General features: G+C 50.3%; 2 protein-coding genes across 10 annotated transcripts in view; one reads left to right on the top strand and one right to left on the bottom strand.

Annotated features, from left to right (window-relative positions):
- Positions 1-129: 129 nt before the first annotated feature.
- On the top strand, positions 130-21,821 carry C9H19orf44 (chromosome 9 C19orf44 homolog). Of its 6 annotated transcripts, XM_061149953.1 has the most exons (10): positions 293-309; positions 4,141-4,246; positions 4,406-4,518; positions 5,720-6,470; positions 8,535-8,847; positions 14,253-14,326; positions 15,492-15,909; positions 17,635-17,730; positions 19,341-19,507; positions 21,255-21,821. In XM_061149953.1, the coding sequence occupies exons 4-10, from the start codon at positions 5,721-5,723 to the stop codon at positions 21,357-21,359; spliced, it is 1,923 nt and encodes a 640-aa protein (XP_061005936.1). In that variant the 5' UTR covers positions 293-309; positions 4,141-4,246; positions 4,406-4,518; position 5,720; the 3' UTR covers positions 21,360-21,821. The 6 variants fall into 6 exon arrangements, with proteins under 6 accessions (XP_061005940.1, XP_061005938.1, XP_061005939.1 ...); XM_061149955.1 differs by lacking the exons at positions 293-309; positions 4,406-4,518 and adding an exon at positions 141-222; XM_061149952.1 differs by lacking the exon at positions 293-309 and having other exon boundaries at positions 3,793-4,246.
- CHERP (calcium homeostasis endoplasmic reticulum protein) overlaps positions 21,817-23,281 on the bottom strand; it is a 19,239-nt gene continuing 17,774 nt past the window's right edge. For all 4 annotated transcript variants that reach the window (XM_061149948.1, XM_061149950.1, XM_061149949.1 and 1 more), the window contains exon 17: positions 21,817-23,151. In XM_061149948.1, the coding sequence (XP_061005931.1) occupies positions 22,958-23,151 (194 nt within the window). In that variant the 3' untranslated portion in view covers positions 21,817-22,957. The remainder of the gene's footprint in view (positions 23,152-23,281) is intronic.

The following is a 23,281-nucleotide window of genomic DNA, read 5'->3' as shown; positions in this document are numbered from 1 at the left end:
GGGCTCTGACGCGCGGTGCACGCCAGGCCCGCCCCAAAACTACCACTCCCACGATGCCTTGCGATTGTGACCTGGAGTGCTATTGGTCTTCAGGGCGCGGGGTGACCCGGGAGATGTAGTCTCTTTCGCCCTGGCGCCGTTGCCGAGGGCAACGGTCCCCTCTGGCACGAGTGTTCCACCGTGAGCGGCGGCAGCCTCCGCGGAAGGACTTCGCTGGAGGAGGTTGGCGGGGTTGGCTGGGCGGCGGCCGGGCTTGATGCCTGGGGTCGGGAGAGGATTTGAGGGAAACGGGCCGCGCTCCGGAGCTGAGTAGGTCGGGCAGCTGGAGGGCGGTTCAGGGGCCTCAAGCCTCAGTTTCGCCGTCTGAGGCGCTCTGGAGAGATGGCCCAATGTGGGTCGCTCCAGGCCTTGGGGAACAACCCGCTGGTCTGAGGGGCGCCCCTGTTTCCAAAAATTGGTTTATTTTTTAACAGCTTTATTGATAACTCATCTACATACGGTACAATTCACCCCTTTTAAGCTTACAATTCCGTTATTTTACTAAAAATTTACCAAATGGTGCAAACATCACCGCCATCCAGCTTTCGAACTTGTGGGTCACCCCAAGTGTATCTCTCCATCCCTGCTACCACCCGCAGTCCCAGGCAACCACCGATGGGCTTTGTGAGTTTGTGGATTTGCCTTTTCTGGACAGTCCTTGTAACTGGAATAATAGGGTGCGTGGTTTTTTGCATCATATGGTATTTTCACTTAGTGTGGTGTGTTTGACACGTGTGCATGTTGTGTGTATCATTATTTGTTCTTTTTTATTACTGAATAGTTCTCATCCATCCACTAGTTAATGGCTGTTTGGGTTTTTGCCACTTTTTGTGTATTATGAATAAGAACTGTTACATTTCAGTTATCTTGGGCTGAACGGGATTGAAATTCCTGGGTCCTATGGTAACTATGTTTAACTTTTTTGAGGACCTACCAGAGTGTTTTCCAGGTTGGCAGTTGCATCGTTTTACAGTCTCCTCCAAGGGGTATGAAGGTTCTATCTAATATCTTCACATCCTCACCAACCACGTGTTCATTTCTGTACTTTTGATTACAGGTCTCTCTAGTGGGTGTGAAGTGGGATCTCATAGTGGCTTTGATTTGAATTCCCCTCATGGATGATGTTGAGCATCTTATTACATGCTTATTGGCCATTTGTGTATTTTTTTTGTGAAATATCAGTTCATATATTTTGCCTATTGGTTTATTTTTAATTGTGAGTTTACAATGTGTTTTTACAAAAAAAATACATGTTTCTGAAGCTAACACAATATTGTAAATCAACTATACTTCAATAAAAAAATTTTAATTAAAAAATACATATCTATTTTAGTTGTGGTAAAGTGTACATAACATGAAATTTACCCTTTTAAACATTAATTTTTTTTTTAATTCTTTTTTTTGGCTGATCTATGGGGCTTGCAGGATATCACTTCCTGGATCAGGGACTGAATCCCACCCCCTGGAATCCTAACCACTAGGCCACCAGAGAAATTCCCCCCTCCTTAAAAAAAAAAGTTTTTTTTTAATAGTTTGTTTATTTATTTTAAACCTTTCAGAAGAACTAGATGCCAGAAAACCTGCCCTGCGGGTCAGGCTTGCCCTCTGACCAGCATGAAATGGCCTGGGGCCTTAACTACAAAAATATTCACAGAGATAGCTGTTGATGTTGTTCCAGTGCTTTCCACTTCCCCTTCACCATGTCCCTGCAGCTAAAAGTTAGCCCGTTATGCAGGTAGTCCAAATACTGTCATTGTTATTGTTTTGTTTAGTTACTAAGTCGTGTCCGACTCTTTCCCGACCCCATGGACTGTAGCCTGTCAGGCTCCTTTGTCCATAGGACTTCCCAGGCAAGAATACTGGAGTGGGTTGCCATTTCCTTCTCCAAGGAATCTTCCCCACCCAGGGGTTGAACCCGCATCTTCTGCATTGGTAGGCAGATTCTTTACCACTGAGCCACTTGGGAAGCCCCCCCAATACCATCATGACAGCTATCTAAATTTTATTGTATGCTTATTCCGTGCCCCATACTGAACATGGGATTCCTATGAGGAACACAGGAATCCTGTTATTCCCTTTTTACAGATGAGCAAACTGAGGCACAGAGTGGTTAAGTAACCTGACCAGGGTCACTCCCACTAGGAATTCTGTGTGGTTTTCCATTCACTGACCCCTGTGGTCAGGCCTATGTTGGGCACTCTTAGTATATGAATTGTTAAGATGAGGATAAGAAAGCAAGCACACTCATCAGAGAAACAGACAGTAAGATAATAAAAATAATTCATTCTTGTCCAGAATCTTCGGGACTGGGTTAAATGCTTTGCCTTGCACAAAATATTTGAACTCAGCTTTAAAAGGTGTATAAGATGTAGAGTTGTCAGGTTTAACAACTCAGAATACTGGACACCCAGTTGAATTTCAATTTCAGATAAACATGATTTTTTAATATAAAGACATTTGGAACACAATGCTTTTTAGTATAAAATGTTCAGAACATTTTACCTTAAAATATTTGGGTCATACTTAATTTTTAAAAATTATTTGCTGTTAATCTGAAATTCAAATAACTGACTGTCCTTTATTTATTCTGATAATCCTAATAAAGTAGTTTTCCAAGTGGATAGAGAGGGGGGGAAAGGCTTTTTTGGGTCTCACAGTACTTTTTTGTTTTTTAATAAAAGTAACAGATACAGTCTTGGTAGAACATTCAAACAGTATTTTTCTTTTTTTTTTTTTGGCTGCACTGTTCAGGATGTGGGATTTTAGTTCTCTGATCAGGGGTTGAACCTGTGCCCTCTGCGTTGGAAGCACAGAGTCTTAGCCAGTGGACCACCAGGCAAGTCCCACCATTCAAACAGTATGGAGCTGAGGCATGGTTCTACAGCTCGTCTTTTCTGCCTCACAGACCATTTGCTGGAGATGTTATGCACACAGATTTTCCCCCTTCCATTAATGGCTGCCTAATATTCTATTGTGTGCCTGTGGTTATCTGGACCTCACTGGGCCTGTGTTTCTGATCAGTACAAATAATGCTGCCGAGACATTCCTTGGACATCTCTATGTGACTTTGAGAATGTAATTGTAGGTAAATTCCCAGATGTGGAATTGTGGGGTCATGGTTCTGTGCATTTCACATTTTCATGGCCATTGCCACGTTCCTCACTAAAGGGCCTGCGGCAGACACCCACCCGTGCCATTTTTTTCCCAAGTCTTTAAAATCTTTTGAAACCTTGGTAAATCTTTCAATGGATTGTTCATATTCTTTCAGGGGTACACGAGAACTCTGAGAATACGATGAAAACTCAGGCCCTTCTCCCCAGAAAAATGTACACTAGCACACACGCACAACACACGGCTGACATATTGTGCAAGATAGGAGGAGAGGGCGGCCTGTCTGTCCAAAGCCCCTAGTCCTGCTCCCAGGACACTGGTTCTTTTTTTTTTTTTTGGTGGCACTGGTTCTTATACTAAGTAAAATAAGACTTCTTGGGAGCTCATTAAACATATAGACTGAATTTCAAAAACAACTTAAAAAAAATAGTACAGCCAATTTTTAAAACTATTTTTATTTGCTTAGCCTCACTGTGTGGCATGCAGGATCTTAGTTCCTTGACCAGGGGTTGAACCCGGGCCTCCTGCATTGGGAGTGTGGAGTCTTAACCACTGGACTACTAGGGCAGGCTCTCAGCAGCTCTTTTTTCTTTTTTTGGTTGTCAAATAATCCTTTCTTTTTCTTTTTCCTTTGCCGTTCTTAACTAGCTGGGCACTCCACCACACCACTGTTGATATCATCTATGATGTCATAAGGGTGGCGGCCATCAACATCACAGCCCACAGACTGGGCTGTCCCCAGGATCGCTTTAATGGTTCCAGAAAGTTCTCTAGCTAGAGACCGATGCCATATCTGCCGGGCAATGTCGACGATCTCATCAAAAGTGATGTTTCCACTGTGTTTAATGTTTTTCTGCTTCTTTCTGTCCTTTGGTGGTTCCTTGAGGGCTTTGATGATCAGGGCAAAAGCAGAAGGTGCCACCTCAATCTGGGCTTGTCTGTTGTGAATGGTCAGTTTCACTATAATCCTCAGACCCTTCCAATCACCAGTTGCCTTGGCGATGTCATCACTGACCTTTTTTGGAGACAGACCCAGGGGGCTGATCTTGGGGACCAGGGCAGACGTGGCACCGACCTCCCCACTGGTGGACCTCAGGTACGCAATTTTGATCTCGTTGGGGTCGAACTTAGGCAGCATGGTGGAGGCGGCAGGTGTCGGATGAACCTGGATTCGGGATGACCAACGAAAGTTGCACCTTGGCCTCCTCCCAGCTGAAAGCCAAAAGCTCAACAGCTCTTTTTTTTTTTTTTTGAGAGAACTGAGGACAATTGGATAAAGGAGGAGACTGGACTTGGGGTGCAACTGGGGAGTAGAACTGACTCGGAGTTGAAGTGGGGCAGCTGGAGAGACAGTAAAGAACTCTGGGGGTGAGTGAGATCTTTGGAATCAGCCTAAGCTCTGAATTTGGCTCTACTACTCACTGGCCATACAGCCAAAGCTATGGTTTTTCTAGTAGTCACGTACAGATGTGAGAGTTGGACCATAAAGAAGGCTGAGCGCCAAAGAGGTGATGCTTTTGAACTGTGGTGCTAGAGAAGACTCTTGAGAGTCCCTTGGACTGCAAGGAGATCAAATCAGTCAATCTTAAGGGACATCAACCCTGAGTATTCATTGGAAGAACTGATGGTGAAACTCTAATACTTTTGCCACCTGATGCGAAGAGACGACTCACTGGAAAAGACACGATGCTGGGAAAGATTGAGGGCAGGAGAAGGGGGCGACAGAGGATGAGATGGTTGGATGGCATCACTGACTCAATGGACATGAGTTTGAGTAAACTGGGTAACAATGAAGAACAGGGAAGCCTGGCGTGCTGCAGTCCATGGGGTCTCAAAGAAACAGACACGACTTAGCAACTGAACAACAATAACAATTCACTGATCAGGACCTAACCTGCTGGAGCCTTCATCTCCTTCCTCTCCTCTATGAGAGAGGGATGACAATAACCAACTCACAGAGTCGAGTGAGGGTTAAATGAGATACTGCAGTTCTGAGTGGAGTACCGGGCATTCTTCTGGGGCCTGAGAATCGCTGACTTTTGTCTTTAATATGTAACATGTGTCACTAATACCTGGCCCTAAAGGGTAATTCAGTGGTAACATACCAGGTGTCTTATTTATATATTTTTCATTTATTTTTTGGCTGCCCTGGGTCTTAGTTGCTGCTCCAGGGCTTTATCTAGTTGCGGCAAGCGGGGGCTACTCTTTGTTGCCGTGCATGCGCTTCTCATTGGGGTGGCTTCTCTTGTGGAGCACACACTCTAGGGCACACAGGCTTCAGAACTTGTGGTGCTCGGGCTTAGTTACTCTGTGGCATCTGGAATCTTCCTGGACCAGGGATCGAACCTGTGTCCCCTGTACTGGCAGGCGGATTCTTATCCACTGTACCATTAGGGAAGGCCCAGGTGTCTTATTTTCCTGATGGTCATCAGGCTTGGAGGAGCGGCTCTGGCCAGATGGTAAAAGGGGATGTGGTCTCTTCCAAGTGGCGGGAGGTGTTGAGAGATCTGAACTGGCAGTATGAACATCAGGTGTTCTGATTCTTAAGTTTTCTGTCTTTACTCCCTAGAATGGCTTTGATAAGAAAACCCAGCCGTCCTGTGCGTGACATCTTTGGCGACCTCAGTGATATTTCCTTAGAAGACTCAACGATGGAGGACATGCGGAACTCTGGTATCAGTAGAAGTCTTACCAAAATAGCACCTGGTCCCAGCAGATTTTTAAAAAGAAACCAGACTCTGGGTGGAAAACACTTCCTGCCGAAAGACAACGCTGTCCTGGGGAGTGAGCCCTGGCGCTCTTCAAATAGACCGTCAACCACTGCCTCCAAGGTCAGGGCCAACGCGGCGCTCACGAAGTTGGCTCAGATAGAGAGCAAGATCAGGAATCGGAAGGTGCGGATGGGTCCGTCAGAAGCTGAACCCGAGGACTGGCTCCCTAGCAGAGCAGAGGGAACTCGCCCCAGAAGGACGGCTGACCTTTCTTCACAGAACTCAGGACAACCCTCCCCGGAACAGGCCCTTGAAATTCCTCTCCCTGAGACAGACATGCCGAGTGGGAAGGCCAGTAGGTTTCTAAAGAAGAGAGAAGCAGGGGTGGAAAAGATGGCTGTGGAAGCCCAGGCTGGGAAGGAGAGGGATGCTCAAAGACCCAAGGAGAGACAACCCCCTAGAACACTGGATTCTCCAGACAGTGATGAAGAGGAAATGAAAGAGTTGCTAGGGAGCTTGATAGAATCTTCCAGGGAAAAAGAAACACCCACCAATCAGGGTTTCACCAGCACCAAAGCCAGTGAGAAAGAACAAACAAAACTAGCCTCGGTAAGGTTTGCCTGTACTTATCCATTTTTATTTTTTATTTATTTATTTGGCTGCATCAGGTCTTAGTTGTGGCATGTGGGATCTTCCCTTGTGGTGCGGGGACTCTAGTTCCAGCACACGGCTCCGGAGCTCTTGGGCTAAGTAGTTGGCAACACAAGTTACTCTGTGGCATGTGGGATCTTAATTCCCCAACCAGGAATCGAACCTGCATCCATCCCCTGCATTGCGAGGTGGATTCTTAACCACTGGACCACCAGGGACATCCCTGCATTTTGCACTTATATATTTTGTACTTGTGTTAAAACTTTGCATTTGTACCTTTATGTCATAGCACTAGAGTCTTTTGATGAGCGCCATCACCCATAAGCTACTTGAGAGAGTGTTGGATGAGGAAGGGTTGGGTTTCAGCCAATCACGGGGACCCACGGGGACCCACTGGTCTGCTCTGTAAGGGACTGGATTTCGGACACGTCAGGCAGTTTTGCATTATGTGGAGCTGGTAACTGTATACCCCACAGGACGGCACTTTGTATGACTGATCCAACCCCAGCCGTGATCACTGCCATTGGTGACCCACGCCTGCTTGCTGGTTGTACCATATGGGAATCACTAACTTGGGAAGGCTCCATTTCCATTTTTTTTTTTAAATTGAGGTGCAATTCCTATAACCTAAAATTAACCTATTAAAAATGAACAATTCAGTGGCATTTAGTACATTCAACAATGTTGTATAACTGCCACCTGTTTCATTCCAAAACATTTCCATCCTCCCAAAAGTAAACCGTTACTGATTACTATCAGTCTTCCCTGTTGGCTCAGTGGTACAGAATCTGCCTACAATGCAGGAGTCACAGGAGATGCAGGTTTGATCCCTGGGTTGGGAAGATACCCTGGAGGAGGGCAGGGCAACCCACTCCAGTATTCCTGCCTGGAGAATGTTGTGGACAGAGGAGCCTGGTGGGCTACAGTCCATAGGGTCACAAAGAGTTGACATGACTGAAGTGATTTAGCATGGACACGTGCACCAAGTAATCACTCCCTGTTTCCCTGTCTTCCAGACCCTAATAACCACTAATCTGCTTTCTGTCTCCGTGGGTTTGCCTGTTCTGGACATTTCTCCAGTGGAATCATATAACCTGTGACCTTTTGTGTCCAGTTTCTTTCCCTTAGCATGATGCTTTTGGGGTTCACTCACGTTGTAGCATGCGTCAATGCTTCATTCCTTTTTATGGCTGAGTAATATTCTATTGTGTGGATGGACCACATTGTGTTTATCCCTGATGGACATCTGGGATGTTTCCACCTTTTGGCAATTGTGAATAGTGTTACAAGTATCTGTTTGAGTCCCAGTTTTCAATTCTTTGGGTTTTTCCTAGGAGCAGAGCTGTTGTGTCCTATAGTAAGTCTGTGTGTACCTAATTGAGGAACAGACAAACTGTTTCCCACAGTGGCTGCACTGTTTTACATACCCATCAGCAGTGTATGAGGGTCCCAATTTCTCCACATCTTCACCAACACTTGTTATTAAGGGAAATTACAGAAGAGGTACTTTGGCCAATTTTGCTTAGTCACTCTTGTGACTAAGTTTGTCTGACTCTTTGTAATCCCTGTGGACTGTCGCCCACCAAGCCACTCTGTCCATGGGATTTCCCAGGCAAGAATACTGGAGTGGGTCACCATTTCTTTCTCCAGTCAAGCAGGCATCGTGGGTTCAATCCCTGGGTCAGGAAGATCCCCTGGAGAAGGAAGTGGCAACCCACTCCAGCATTCTTGCCTGGGAAATCCCATTTGACTGAGGAGGCCAGTAGGCTACAGTCCCTGGGCTTGCAAAGAGTCAGACACGATTTGAAAGCCAAGCAATACTTCTGAGTATTTCTAATCCCAGGATTATCTTGCCTAAATGTTGTCCCTCAACTTCCATAGGTAAGGGGAGAAGAGAGAAAGGGGCAGAGAGCGGTTAACGGTCATCATGAGGTCTCACACTGTCCACCAACCCCAATGTCGCTTGATCGGGACTTAGCATATGTTTGGTTAATTTCCCTTCTTTTGTTTCCACCCACGTAGAATGAAATCCCAACTCCACCGAGGGCCTTTTCACGGCCCATCAAGGATCTTCCCAGCTCAAGGCCCTTCCCCACTTCACGGCTGTCAACCTCACGGTCAGCAGATGGGACCCTTCGCGGTGCTGGCTTGAGAACTCGCTCCCCACAGACGCACACGTCTGCCTCCTGCACGGTGTCACTTTCCATCCCTGGTGCCTTTCCGGAGTCAGTGCCCTCGACCTCGGAGGACGACGAGCTCTCATCCTCCCTGAGAAGGAGCGAGCCTGGGCCCCAGGAGGAGCCTCCCTCAGAAGCCACCGATGACAGTCTGAACGGTAGCCCTCATCCCTGTGCAGAGTTGTCACCCTGGGCAGGGAGGGCGGGACCGCCTTTAGGTCCCCAGCGTGGTGGTCACAGGGTATTATCACGAGGGGTGCAAGGCACTCTCAGCTTTTCCACACCCTCTTTCCTAGTTGAGGGGCCAAGTCAGGTTTCTTTCTCCCCTTGGGGCATGGGGGCTCTTAGTTCCCTGACCCGCTGCATCCGTGTGTCTGAAACGCAGTCTTAACCACTGGACCACCAGGGAAGTCCCCGTTCTATCTTTAAAGTCTTCATTTAGTGACCCTGCCCAGTGACAGAGCGAAAGCAAATCCTCCTAGAGCCTCATATGAGAGAAAGTTTTCCTTGTTGTAAAAGAGAAGTGTGCTTCCTTTCCTTTTTAAATGCAGAAAACGAAACCAGCCTCTAAGCAGTCACAGACATTTTTGTTGTTTCACCATCATTCAACATGGTTTTTTATGTACTTGTTTATTTTTTATTTTTGGCTGTGCTGGGTCTTCGTAGCGGTGGCCAGGGTCTTCGTTCCCTGACCAGGGATCGAACCCGCATCCCCTGCGCTGGAAGCCAGGGTGGATTCTTTTTTTTTTTTTTTCTTCTTCTTCTCCTTAATGAACTCCCCAGATCTTTTCTTTTTAAAAAAGAAAAAATTTTTATGTTGTATTGGGGTATAGCCGGGAAGGCGGATTCTTAACCACTGGACCATCGGGGAAGTCCCCAACATGAGTTTTAATACTGTATGTTTTTAAGAAAAGAGCAGAAAGAAAAGATGGGCAGCCAACATGGATTTCTCCCCTCTGCGGTTTCCTTACCATCAAAACCCAGTTAAATAACTGGGTTGAGTGCCTGCTGTTTGCCAGCAGGTGCCAGGCGTGATGGTGTCAGGAGCACGATGACAAACACGCAAACTTGCCCCGCCCCTGCCCCCAGGTCCCAGGTGCTGGGATAATCTTTAGCCTGTGAATCAGTGGTAGGGGCGGAAAATTAGCTTTTCCCCTGTGTCCTTATAAGTTCTCGGCTGGGGCTCTGTAACCAAAGACAGGTTAACAGGAGAAGAGCATTCTGAGATTCAATAAGTATTTCATATAAGTTTTATGTGACCCAGGAGCCTTCATAAGGAAATGAAAATGTAAAGAAACGGTGATGCCTCCTGCTAGGTGTGATAAGCAGTGGAGAGTCCTGGGAGAATGTGATAGAAGGATGGCAGTAGATGACGGGAGATGTAGCAAAGCCTGCTAGTGGGGGTGGTTCAGCTCCCCCCATCTAGGACATAAGGATGCTCCTTTCCCCCAGGTAAAGGGAAGGTGAGTCTTACCTCAGGGTCTTACGACCTGCTTCGGAGGAGGTCAGGGAGTCCTTGCAGCCCCTTCTGTGTCTCAGATTCCTGCAGCTCAAAATATTCAAGATGAGGGACTTCCTTGGTGGTCCAGTGGTTAAGACTCTGCACTTTCACTGCAGGGTCACAGGTTCAGTCCCTGGTCAGGGAACTAAGATTCCACAGGCTGCATGGTGTGTCCCTGCCCCCTCAAAAAAAATCCGAGATGCTAAGGCACCATGATGTAGGGGCAGGGAGGAGAAGCACAGCCAGCCAAAGACCCCTCCCTGTGCAGGGGAAGGGGCTTGAGGGTGCGAGAAAGCCCCCTTGGAGCCCCCTCAGGGGCCACCATCTGCCAGATGCCATGTGGCACCTCACTGCTGTTGGCTCAGGTCTTCAGGCCAGAGGAGATGGTGATGGGTGTCCTGGCTAGCCCTGTGGGTGTGGATGAGAAGGTGGGCGTACCTGCACAGGAAGCCTGTGAGAATCAGGCTTGGCCGACGTGGCAACAGACAGGAACGCCAGACCTGGGTTCTGGCCCTCCCTGACCGCCCCTCCAGGCTGCCCCTCAGCCCCCGCTCCTGGCTGGGAGAGGCCCCCTCCGTGTCCAGACCCCACCTTCCCCTCCAGATGCAGCTTCAGGAGAGGAAGGCAGCAAGGAGTGGTGAGGACAAGTCTGAGTTTGGGGGTCCAGCCCACCTGGGGTGGGGGCTTCCCTGGTGGCTCAGACCGTAAAGAACCTGCCTGTGATGTGGGACCCCGTGTTTGATCTCTGGGTCGGGAAGATCCCCTGGAGAAGGGAATGGCAACCTGCTCTAGTATTCTTGCCAGAATTCCGTGGACAGAGGAGCCTGGCGGGCTGCAGTCCGTGGGGTCACCAAGAGTCAGATAAGACTGAGTGACTAGCACACACTCTGTGGGGTGGACACCCTTGCTCTGCTGCCTTCTGGCCACACGGCCTCAGGCTCTCGGTGTCTCAGTTTCCTCGTCTATAATATGGCGGAGCTACGACAGTGAGCTAGTGCACGTGGAGTGCCTCCTGCGTGGAAAGAAGGGCCTCCCGCACAGTAAGCCTGTGAGAGGCGGGGTTGGCCGACATGACAGTGACGTTGCCAGTCCACGGTCTCCTGCGGTGCCTTGGCCCAAGCCGGCCACGATCGCTTAGTTCAGAGGCTTGTCCGTGAACACAGACATGCTGGCAACTGGCAGTGTTGGAGGAGCTCAGAGGCGGGCTGAGCCCTCAGCACTGAAGTGATGAGCTGGGCTTTCATTTCAGTCTTACGTCGCTGGGGCGGCCTGGCATTTGGGACTGCACTCAGCTGACCTTTCCAGAAAGAGTGAGCCGCTCAGTCTTCCATCTCCCGTTCACCCCCAGCTCTGTGCCTCCTGTGGTGGGCGCTGCTCCAGCTATTCCCGCTGACTGTCCCCTGTCTGTTCCTAGAATTGCGGGTCACATCCTGCCTCCTCCGGGACACTCATCCCTCCAGCCCAGCCAGGCTGCTCCGTGGAAGCCCCTTCCATGGTGTTCTCTGTAGAAGCCCCTTCCTAAGACACCTTGGAGGCCCCACCAAGTGTCCACCCAACTCAGCCGGGTTTGGATCATGTACCTTCTTGGGTTTTGAGGCCCCGCAGTGGGGACACCCCCGTCCCCCTTGCATCACACACACACAGCCTCTTTGCTTCAGTCATGAAATGAGCCATGTGGTGGAGTTGCTCCTGACCCTGACTGCCCATCAGCCTTCCTCCTCCCAGGGAAGAGCAGGCCCACATGTTGATGGGGCACTGGAACTACGTGGAGCCTTCCTCTTCTAGTAACCTGCACCCGTGGCTTTCAGGCGTTGGCAGCTGGCTAGCTGGCACCACAGAGGGGCAGTTCGCCTGAGCTTGAAATGAAAGTGAAAGTGTGAGTCACTCAGTCCTGTCCAATTCTTTGCGACCCCAATTCTTTTTTTTTTTTTTCCCCATTTATTTTTATTAGTTGGAGGCTAATTACTTTACAATATTGTAGTGGGTTTTGTCATACATTGACATGAATCAGCCATGGATTTACATGTATTCCCCATCCCGATCCCCCCTCCCACCTCCCTCTCTACCCTATCCCTCTGGGTCTTCCCAGTGCACCAGGCCCGAGCACTTGTCTCATGCATCCAACCTGGGCTGGTGATCTGTTTCACCATAGATAATATACATGTTTCGATGCTGTTCTCTCAAAACATTCCACCCTCGCCTTCTCCCACAGAGTCCAAAAGTCTGTTCTGTACATCTGTGTCTCTTTTTCTGTTTTGCATATAGGGTTATCATTACCATCTTTCTAAATCCCATATATATGTGTTAGTATGCTGTAATGTTCTTTATCTTTCTGGCTTACTTCACTCTGTATAAGGGGCTCCAGTTTCATCCATCTCATTAGAACTGATTCAAATGAATTCTTTTTAATGGCTGAGTAATATTCCATGGTGTATATGTACCACAGCTTCCTTATCCATTCGTCTGCTGATGGGCATCCAGGTAGCTTCCATGTCCTGGCTATTATAAACAGTGCTGCGATGAACATTGGGGTGCACGTGTCTCTTTCATATCTGGTTTCCTCGGTGTGTATGCCCAGAAGTGGGATTGCTGGGTCATATGGCAGTTCTAATTCCAGTTTTTTAAGAAATCTCCACACTGTTCTCCATAGCGGCTGTACTAGTTTGCATTCCCACCAACAGTGTAAGAGGGTTCCCTTTTCTCCACACCCTCTCCAGCATTTATTGCTTATAGACTTTTAGATAGCAAGCCACCCTGACTGGCATGTAATGGTACCTCATTGTGGTTTTGATTTGCATTTCTCTGATAATGAGTGATGTTGAGCATCTTTTCATGTGTTTGTTAGCCATCTGTATGTCTTCTTTGGAGAAATGTCTGTTTAGTTCTTTGGCCCACTTTTTGATTGGGTCATTTATTTTTCTGGAATTGAGCTGCAGGAGTTGCTTGTATATTTTTGAGATTAATCCTTTGTCTGTTGCTTCATTTGCTATTATTTTCTCCCAATCTGAGGGCTGTCTTTTCATCTTATAGTTTCCTTTGTTTCCTTTGCAAAAGCTTTTAAGTTTAATTAGGTCCCATTTGTTTTATTTTTGCTTTTATTTCCAATATTCTGGGAGGTGGGCGACCCCAATTCTTTGTAGCCCGCCAGGCTCCTCTGTCCATGTAATTCTCTAGGCAAGAATACCAGCGTGGGTTGCCATGCCCTCCTCCAGGGGATCTTCCCGACCCAGGGATTGAACCTGGGTCTCCTGCACTGCAGACAGATTCTTTACCATCTGAGCCCCCAGGAAGGACCCCCCCCCCCCCCCCCCCCCGGTGCCCTTAACTTGCTTTAAATGAGAACCTAGGATGAGGAGCCACTCTCCCAGCAGAGGGCCCGCCCCTCCTCCCTCAAGCACACTTGCCACTGCGCTTCCCTCTTTGCATTGTGAGCCGCTCTGGGTAGGCCAGGGGCTGGGAAGCTTCTGGCCTGTTTTTCTTTTTTTCCTTTCTTCTCTATTTTTCAGATCTTCCTGAAGAAGGAAGTGGCAACCCACTCCAGTATTCTTGCCTGGAGGATCCCATGGCTAGAGGAGCCTGATGGGCTATAGTCCTTGGGGGTCAAAAGAGTCAGACACAACTGGGCGACTAAACCACCACAACCACTACTTTTTGGATCTTAGCTCCCTGGCCAGGGATCGAACCTGCATCCCCTGCATTGCAAGGTGTATTCTTAACCACTGGACCACCAGGGAAGCTCTTCCTGTTTTTATAAGTAAAGTTTTATTGGGACCCAGCCACACTCATGTTTACACACGGTCCTTGGTGGCTTTCTCATCACAAGGGCAGAGCTGAACAATGGTGAGAGAGACAGACTAGCCTGAAAAAGCCCAGACTATTAACACTTACTACCTCGTCCTTTAAAGAAAAAGTGCTCAGATGCCCCGGCTAGCTTTCTGAGGGCAAGGACTGCACACTTTTGCATCTTCCCATCCCTAGCTGTTAGCCCAGTTCCTTCAACAGGATGGTCAATACCTGTGGAGTGAATGAGTAAATATTGCCATGTTACATTTTTAATTACAGATTTTAGAATAAACATTTTATCCCTGGATGATCTGGCTCCAGCTGTCAGTGAGAAATCAGACTTGGAATGGAAAGTAAGTACAGTGAACCAATTTTTTGTTTCTTTTTTTAAAAAAAGATTTATTTATTTATTTTACTACTCTGGCGGGGCCAGGTCTTAGTAGCGGCATGCAGGATGTTCTGTCTTCATTGTGGGACTCTTTAGTTGTAGCATGTGGGATCTTAGTTTCCCGACCAGGGATTGAACCCGGGCCCCCTGAATTGGGAGCTTGGAGTCTTAGTCATTGGACCACCAGGGGAGTCCCTCAGTTGATTTTTCACTTTAGATCTTTACGTGGAATGGTTTGCAACCGTGATGCTTCATTTAGGTCAGCAGTTCTCACCTGGGAACACTTGGCGATGTCTGGCGACATTGTGGTCATAACTGTGGTGCTGGGTGCTACTGGCCTCGAGTAGGCGGTGGCCAGAGATGCCTCTCAGTGTCCCAGAGAGCACAGGGTGGCCCCCACTGCAGAGAGTATTTGTGTCTTGAATGTCAACGTGTCGATGTGCAGAGACCCTGATTTCAGGTGATAGGAGAGGAGTTATTTAACGTATCAGATGATTAGAGCAGGTCCCACTTCAGCCTCCCCACAGCAATTCCTGCACTGACCTGTATTTGTTCCAGTGCCCCATGGTGATTCTTGCTGTATTGGTAACCACCTCACCATCAGCGCCATGCAGCATTCAGGATTGACGTGCAGGATCCACCAGGGTTACCGCACCAGGGTTCAAATCAGTGCCCCTTCCAATAGAAGTGCAGATTCTTAACCACTGGAACACCAGGGAAGTCCCAGCACAGGTTTAATAAAACATAATAATCGGGGGTGGGTGGAAAATTAAGGGGGTGGGTGGAAAATTAGCAAGAAAAATGCTGTATTAGGACTAATAATCCATCTACACCTAAGCAAAAAAAAAAAAAAAAAAACATAATAATGACACAACACATTTCACCCACCTGCTGCTAACACATGCTCACACTATCAGTGTTAAGTGCAGCAGCTTCGTGCCGAAGGGTTTCAAGAATCCTGCTCGCAATACTTGGCCTGCCCAAATCTAGAAAGGACTGTGTAGACCCTCACCTGCTGGGTCCCCGGGGTGCCCTCACTTCTAATGCAGTGGTATTTTGATTGTGTAAATTTTGATTGTGTTGCTCATTCAAAAATACTTTCCAGTTACCTCTGCCATCCTTCATTTTAGGAAGAAGGTCAGGGGGGCAAGGCATCCAGTGGAAGGCCCTGGGCAGGAGATCCCCGCTCTGAGAGCGAGATCTCCGAGCGCCTGAGTGAGCCGTCGGCCTCGTCCCCTGGGCCCCAGGGCATTTGTTGCCTGGGGCCGACGTCTCTGGAACCTGTGGCCAGCGTGGGAAGCTTGACTTACTCAGAAGATTTTGAAAAATCCCCCAGTCCCACAGCATCTGAGTCAACGGCCTGTTCAGAGGAGTCTCCCGACAGGACACTGGCCACTCAGTCTGAATTTTCTGCAAGTCTGAAGTCAGACCTCCCTCCCTCAAGTCCCAAGTCACGGAAAAAGTGGGCCAGGGGTGTCCCAAGAGTCGTGGTGAAGGAGACGGCTGTGCAGACACCCGACCCCGCCTTCACCTACCAGTGGGCTGAGGGTAAGGACATGGCCTGAGGTCGGAGGAGGGAGGGGCAGGCCGGAGGCAGTGATCGGCAGGAGCGCCCGGACCAGGAGGTCTGGGCTGTCATCAGCCAGCTGGTGGGACCTCAGCCCCCTGTTTCCTCTTCCACAGAAAAGGGGAGCTCCCTGGGTATTCCCCACTGTCTCCCAAGCTTCAAAACACTGAAAGGTTTCAAACCAAAGACTAAAGCAGTGGTTGTCAGTGGGGCTGATCCTGGCCCCCAGGGACATTGGCAAGGGTGGGTGACTGACTGTCTCTGGGTGGAGGCTGGGCCGCTGCTCACACCCTGCAGTGGCCAGGAAGGCCCCACCAGAGAGCGACCCTGCCCGAAATGTCAGGTGTGACAGGGACCGCCTTCCAGGACAGCACATCCTCAGATGCTCTGGGATCGCAACTTTGGATGCACACACGTGCTGCTTCTTTTTCTCGTCAAGACCAGGGGTCCCCAACCTCCAGGCCACAGACCACTGCAGGTCTGTGGTCTGTTAGGAACCTGGTTGTACAGCAGGAGGTGAGCGGGTGAGCGGTGGGTGAGCGAAGCATCTTCTGTGTTTACAGCTGCTCCCCATCACTTGCATTACCGCCTGAGCTCTGCCTCCCGTCCGATCAGCGGCAGCATAACAAATGTAATGCGCTTGAGTCATCCCCAAACTGTCCCCCCGCATCACCACCCCCACCCCAGTTGGTGGAAAAATTGTCTTCTACAAAACCAGTTCCTGATGCCAGAAAGCTTGGGGACCCCTGGTCTAGACAACACCCATGATGCAGACAGAGCTTCTTCCCGGGCTGTGCACTGGGATGCAATTCCTGCTTTTTAAAGTTTATTTATTTTGGCTGTGCTGGGCCCTTGTTGCAGTGCATGGGCTCTTCATTGAGGCAGGTGGGTTTTTTTCTAGTTGTAGCACTCAGGCTTAGTTGCCCCACGGCACATGGGAACTTAGTTCCTGGACCAGGGACTGAACCTGCCTTGGAAGGTGGATTCTTTACCACTGGACCATCAGGGAAATCCCTGCATGTTCTTGCTTGATCTGCTCATTTGAATCTGGGGGCTTCATGGTATTTCTGTCCAGACCTTGCACCTGGCCAAGGGGTGTGACCGTTCTGTTTCTCAGGGAGGCAGGTCAGTCAGATGGGCCCAGTAGAATCACTGGAAGGTATTCAGGAGGATTTTAAACCCTGGCTCTGTGACTCAGAAACCTCTGAGTCCCTCCCCATGTCTTCCTGCTGCCTTTCTGACAACAGAGCCTTTGGGCAGCAAATGGGCACATGTCTGTTTCTTTCTTGGCAATTTAGACATGCTTTCGTGGTGCTGATTTCCTAGATTAGGCCTGACATCAAAAGGAAGGAGAAAAAAGGCAGCGTAAATAAATCAGCCTGTTAAGAGCCCAGGGAACATCTGAAGGTCACAAATGGCTGTCAGAAGAGGGCCCATCCAGGGAAGGGCAGCCGCCCTGAGCTGAGTGACTGCTTCAGCCAGCTCACCTGACCTGTGTATTGAACAAGGAGAACCTACCAGAAAGATGGAGGCAGGTTTGGGGAAACTTTAAGAAGCGGAAAGATAAAAAAAAGCAAGGAGAGTGGCCATCACATTCAGAAAGAGAAAAAGACAGACTCACATAGCCTATTTCAGCATCTTACCTGTTTATGAGAAAGTCATTGCTCTGGACCCTGCCCACTCACCTCCTCCTGTGTCTGGAGCAGCGGCTGGCGTGGCATCCATCGGACCAGCCCTGGGAGGTGCCTACGTGGACCCGGCACCCATCACCAGCCATGTCATCAGTGCAGACGCCATAGAAGGTAACAGCCCAGCTCACCTTGTGGGTCCCTTTAGGTGAAGTGGACACATTTTACCTGAAATTTCATGCCCACCCTTGGAGGTGTACAGCCACTCCTAGGGTGCTGGGTTTGGAGAATCTGTTGGTGGGAATGGTCACAGCCACAGGTAACTGCCACAGTTTCTGGGCTCCCAGACGACAGACTGAGTGTCCCAGAACCTTGTCTGTCTTGCAGTAGGACGCCCGTGTTGGAGAAAACAGGAGGGTTAGCAGGGACACTCGCGAGCCTTCCGCCCCGACAGGGCCATCTCTGTGTGTTCCCTCTCAGCCTTTCTCTCCAGATTCCATAGCTGGTTTCCTCCAGAAGGCACTCAGCCAGCACTGAGGGGCCCAGTCCCGTGGACACGGCCCCTGCCTCCTTGCTGAGTGTGGAGGAGTCACGGGGCCTTGGGGAGGCCCCCGCCAAGCCTGGGGTGAGAGGAAGGCGCCAGTGAAGAGGTGACAGTCACTGTAGGAAACCCAGTCTGTGCCAGGTCCCCGTGGGGCCACTGATGCTCACATGAGAGAAGCCAGGGGTCCTCTGGAACCTGTTCTTTTTCTTACCATTTTTAGAAGATGAAGATGTTAAAATATATTGGTCATAAGTGAAATGTTTATATCTTTAAAAAAACCCCTCATCCTTTTTTTAAACATAATATTGACCTCAGTGACTTTTCCATGAGTATAGTCTTAGTAATGATCATTTTTTAGTAATGATCATTTTTAACCATTGCAGTTATTTTTAATTGTACTTTTATTTTGTTAAAATTTTACATAAATATTAAAAAAATTTTTTTGGCCATGCCATGTGGCATGTGGGATCTTAGTTTCCTCACCAGGGATCAAACCCGTGCCCTCTGCAGTGGAAGCTTGGAGCCCTAACCACTGGACCATTAGGGAAGTCCCTAAGAATTTTATTTTAATTGCATTTTAAATTATTTTAATTACGTGTCTAAACATGCATGGGTGCCTGCTCAGTTGCTTCACTCGTGTCTGACTCTGCAGCCCTGTGGACTGCAGCCCGCCAGGCTCCTCTGTCCATGGAGTTCTCCAGGCAAGAACACTGGAGTGGGTTGCTGTGCCTCCTTCAGGGGATCTTGTCAACCCAGGGGTAGAACCCGTCTCCTGCATTGCAGGTGGATTCTTTACTGCTGGGCCACCAGGAAGCCCCACATGTTTAAACAGACGTAGTGTAAAATTTCCCCTCTTCCTTATTTTGAAGTGTACAATTCAGGAGAGTTAGAGCCACACCATGAGGCTGCACTGCCTGGAGAGCCACGTCCTGGCCTTCCTCCCTCGTGTTGGACGCCGAGGTTGAGTCGGGTCGGGTCGGCGGGGTCGGGTGTCTGCACAGGCTTCCGGTGGTGCCTGGGGGCCGAGTGTGTGAGACGCACACACAGGTCAGAGACCGCAGTTCATCTACCACTGAGTAGAAAGGCACATAGCGAGGCGAGGCCGCTGCTGCTTCTGGAGGGGGCAGTACCTGCAGAGGGCATCCTGCCACAGCCGAGGGGTGGGGGTGCAGGGCTGCCCAGGGGGTGCGGTGAGGGCTGGGGGCTGGGGCCGACAACTGACCCGGAGCCGGGGTGGCAGCCCTGACCGCATACAGCCCAGCCGTGTTCGCGCTCAACGATGTGCTGAAGCAGCAGCTGAGCCTGACGCAGCAGTTCATCGAGGCCAGCCGGCACCTGCACGCGTCCCTGCTGCGCTCCCTGGATGGAGACTCATTCCACTACCACACCCTGGAGGAAACCAAAGAGGTGACCACGGCGCCGCTCCCCCTTCCATGGCGGAGACAGGGCAGGGGGCTTCCGGGGCTCCCACTTCCATGGGGGAGACAGGGCGGGGGGCTTCCGGGGCTCCCACTTCCATGGGGGAGACAGGGCGGGGGGCTTCCGGGGCTCCCACTTCCATGGGGGAGACAGGGCGGGGGGCTTCCGGGGCTCCCACTTCCATGGGGGGAGACAGGGCGGGGGGCTTCCGGGGCTCCCACTTCCATCGGGGAGAGAGGGCGGGGGGCTTCCGGGGCTCCCACTTCCATGGGGGAGAGAGGGCGGGGGGCTTCCGGGGCTCCCACTTCCATGGGGGAGAGGGCAGGGGGCCTCCGGGGCTCAAAGTGGGATGCTGGGAATGCTGCGGCCCCAGCCCCCTTCGGTCCTGGCCGAAGGAGCCCCTTTCTGTCCTTGGCCGTGAGCAGGGCTGGGGCAGGGGTGCCGTGTGACATCAGACCAAGGTGCCCTTCTCCTGGGTGAGGGCCCTGCCCCTCCACAGACCCTTCCTGAGGGCCGCCAGTCCGGGGTCTGGTGCTCCGGGGATATCACACTCATCACGTTTTTTCCTCCTCCAAAATTCATTTTTTGTCCGATGACAAAAACATTATTTTATAAAAATTCTGTTGGAGATCTGTTACTTACAAAGTTCTCCATAATTTCAGAGATAATTATTACCAACTTGATTTATATTCTTTAGATTTCTCCTATGTAAAATATAAACTGTTAAGCATGTGTACAATATTATGTCACATATTCTATACAACATATAAAATATATAGGTATAGTATTAAATATGATAATGTGATAGGTGTTTCTTTATAGAAATGGCATCATACTATATGAATTGTTATGCGAGGTGATTTTTAGCATTTCAGTTACAAATATTTTAGTATGTATTTCTTAAGAAGGACTTAAAAATAATAATCACAATGCCACTGTAATATCAAAACCAAACTGACTTTCCAGTTATCATCATTAGATGTCCAGTGTTGATTTCCACTCATCTCATAAAAGGTGTACGTTTCCTATTTTTTTTCACATGGATCCAGAGTCCTACATCAAGTTTGCTCAGTATTTTTTTAGACTCCTAACCTATATAGCAGGGGTTCGCAGCCCTGAGCAGTGTGAGTGCCCCGAAGGCCTGACCACCGGCTTTGCCTTGGTGGTAGGGTGGGCCTGGGAGTGGGTGTTCCTCCCATGGGCCCACTGGGGACCCACTCTGAGAACCGCTGCTTACAGGCCAGCCCCCCTTCCCCACCTCTTGTTCCTTAAAGTTTATCGGTTGGAAGAAAACAGGCTGTCGACACTTTCCCATGTTCTGGACTTGGCTGATGGCATCCCCAAGGGGTCCTTGAACTTGTTCCGCTGTTGGACATGTGTGAGCTGAATGCAAGCTGAAGCGATCTGATTCCTTCTGCCTATAGCCCCTGAGTGGCTGGTGGCCTGCTGTGCTCCAGGCCTACACCCTGAGGGGGGTACCCGAGCCCTTCTCCCCAGCCTGTATCCTCTGAGGGCAGCCGGGTAGCCCTGCCCCTCTCCCCTTCCAGTCAGGGCTCGCCCCTTGCAGGGTGCCTGCCTGGGTTCAGCTCTCCTCTTGTTTCCCCAGCATTGCCCCCTGGCATGCCACCACTCTTCCTCTTAGCCCCTGGAGACAGGTGCCATCCGCAGGACCCAGAGCCTCCGCGCACGGAGGCAGCAGTGGTGACGGCTTCCGTGTGTGTCCTCTGCCCCGCAGTACATCAGACGACACAGGCCCGCCCTGCTGACCATGGAGGAGGCCCTGGAGGAGGTGAAGAAGGAGCTATGGATGCCAGGAGGGGAGATGGACCCGAGGATCTGAGGAGCTGGTCCCATACGCCGGCCGTGACACTCACCCCTGAGACCCCAGGGGGCATTTGGTGGGTGGGGGCGCTCGTCATTTCCAGCCGAGTAGCCCCCGTTTCGTCGGCGTGCCTGTCGTTGGGAGAGGACAGCACAGGCCAGTGAAGTGGAACCCAGGTGGAGCCTGTCACCACGCGCGCAGGACGGCGGGATGCCAGCGTGCCAGGTGATGCCACGTGGAGTGGCTCCACCGGGGCAGGTGCTGGCTTCTCAGGGGCTCAGCAGACGGTGGGGGTGAGGAGCCCCCCTGACTAACGAGGGAGCAGGGCCACGCATCCACGCTGGGGACCCCCGTGAGATACCCAGGCAGAGCTCCAACCCAACTCCACGATTCAGACAGTCTGCACTCAGGACGCGCCTCCCCGCCCGCCTCAGCCTGAGCACGCTTCTGATTTAAATGCGCAGAGAAAAAGGTCTTTAAAAAAAGGTCTTTATTTGAAGGCAAAACAGTAAAATCCACAATAAATTGTTAACAACACATGTTTACATTTTATCCTGAATCAGACAGGTTTGAACAATTCACAGCTACGGGAAATCTAGAACAAAAATCAAAGAGTTTATCCTATCAGGTTGAAAAGTTGGAGAGGATTTTGCATCTTATTGAAAAGAATTTTCCAAAAAAGTTTCTGTACAAATGAACGGCACCGCACCAAGCTGCCCGTGGATGCCGAGGAGGGCGGCTCCCTCTGGCCTTCCCACCTCTGGGGGCGGGCAGGGACCAGCGAAGGAGGTGAGAAGAGGCAGGGCCGGGCTCGCGCCCACACTCTGGGTGAGAACGGGCCATCTCACACGTGCTGGTGTGGGGCTCCTCTCAGTGAAAAACACAAGTAGAGACGCTAAAGGTACAAGTTCTCCAAGGGCGTCATCGTTCGGTGACCTGAAGATGCCTCAGGTGAGTTTCCTCAGAACTTTTTGTTTCTGCAGGTAACAGCAAATGGCTAATGTTCAAAGAAAAGAAGAAGGAAAAAAAAAAATCCTCAACTTAAGCAGCTAAAGTAACTGAATTAAGGGCTGGTATGTCTCAGAGGAAATAGGTTTCAAATTATCTCACTGGGGATCAGCCTAGATCAGTATTCTTTTTTTCTAAAACTAAACCGCTTGGAATAAAAATGAAAACCTCGTTTAACTGCAAATCAGGTTTTGCTTTTTTCCATTTTTAACGAGTGAGTGGTGCCAGCGCCTGGCCCAGCGTGCGTGTGCAGGGCCCCTGCACACACTCCCCCTGGTTTCAGAGGCGCGGGCTGAGGGGAGAGTGAGACGGCCGTGCCTTGAGACGGTGACAGTTTTTATCTGGGGGTCTTGCGTCTCTTGCTTCACTGTCCGGGGAAATAAGCTTGTGGCCGTGTGGGCTGGGCACCTCCTTGTGATGCCTGCTGCTACGTTAGAGCTGGTTTGCGGGTGGGGCCTGGGCCTTCGGCACCATCCAGCGTGGCACTGGTCACAAGACCCGCGTCCGTCTTCCTCCTCTGTCGCTCCCCAAGGCAGAGCCGGGTCGGGAGCCGGGCTGCCCCTGCCATCCTCCAGCAGTGAGCCCAGCAGGGTGGCTCTGCGCGCCGCCTACTTGCACTCCTCCCGGGCCTTCATGCGGGCGATGAAGGAGTAGCTCTTGTTCCTGCGGTAGTTCTCGTAGGGGTCGTCCAGGGCCACGCCCACGCCCTTGTACTGGTCCCACTTGTCCCGCACGTCCCCACCCTTGATGGGGTCCTGGATCCCTTGCTCTTTCACGCCGAGGCCGCCGGATCCACTCCAGCCTGAAGGAGAGAGGGATGAATGGTTACGACCCAGGGGAAGCCCGAAGCGTGGCGCCCTTAAGAAGCTCAGTGGAAATGCCTACAGGGAGTTCCAGGACATGCGGCTCACAAACCTAACACTACCGCTCTC

Source organism: Dama dama, chromosome 9 (assembly GCF_033118175.1).
Source record: "Dama dama isolate Ldn47 chromosome 9, ASM3311817v1, whole genome shotgun sequence".
NCBI classification, from domain to species: domain Eukaryota; kingdom Metazoa; phylum Chordata; class Mammalia; order Artiodactyla; family Cervidae; genus Dama; species Dama dama.
Note: the sequence above shows the minus strand (reverse complement) of the source record. Positions and strands in the feature narration are given on the sequence as shown.

What these genes read in the sequence shown, in the direction of transcription:
- C9H19orf44 (XM_061149952.1), top strand. Translation starts at nt 3,935, where the DNA reads ATGCCATATCTGCCGGGCAATGTCGACGATCTCATCAAAAGTGATGTT. An exon ending in TCCCCACTGGTGGACCTCAG is followed by an intron (nt 4,247 to 4,405) that starts GTACGCAATTTT and finishes TTTTTTTTTGAG; the next exon opens with AGAACTGAGGACAATTGGAT. An exon ending in CAGTGCAGACGCCATAGAAG is followed by an intron (nt 17,731 to 19,340) that starts GTAACAGCCCAG and finishes CCGGGGTGGCAG; the next exon opens with CCCTGACCGCATACAGCCCA.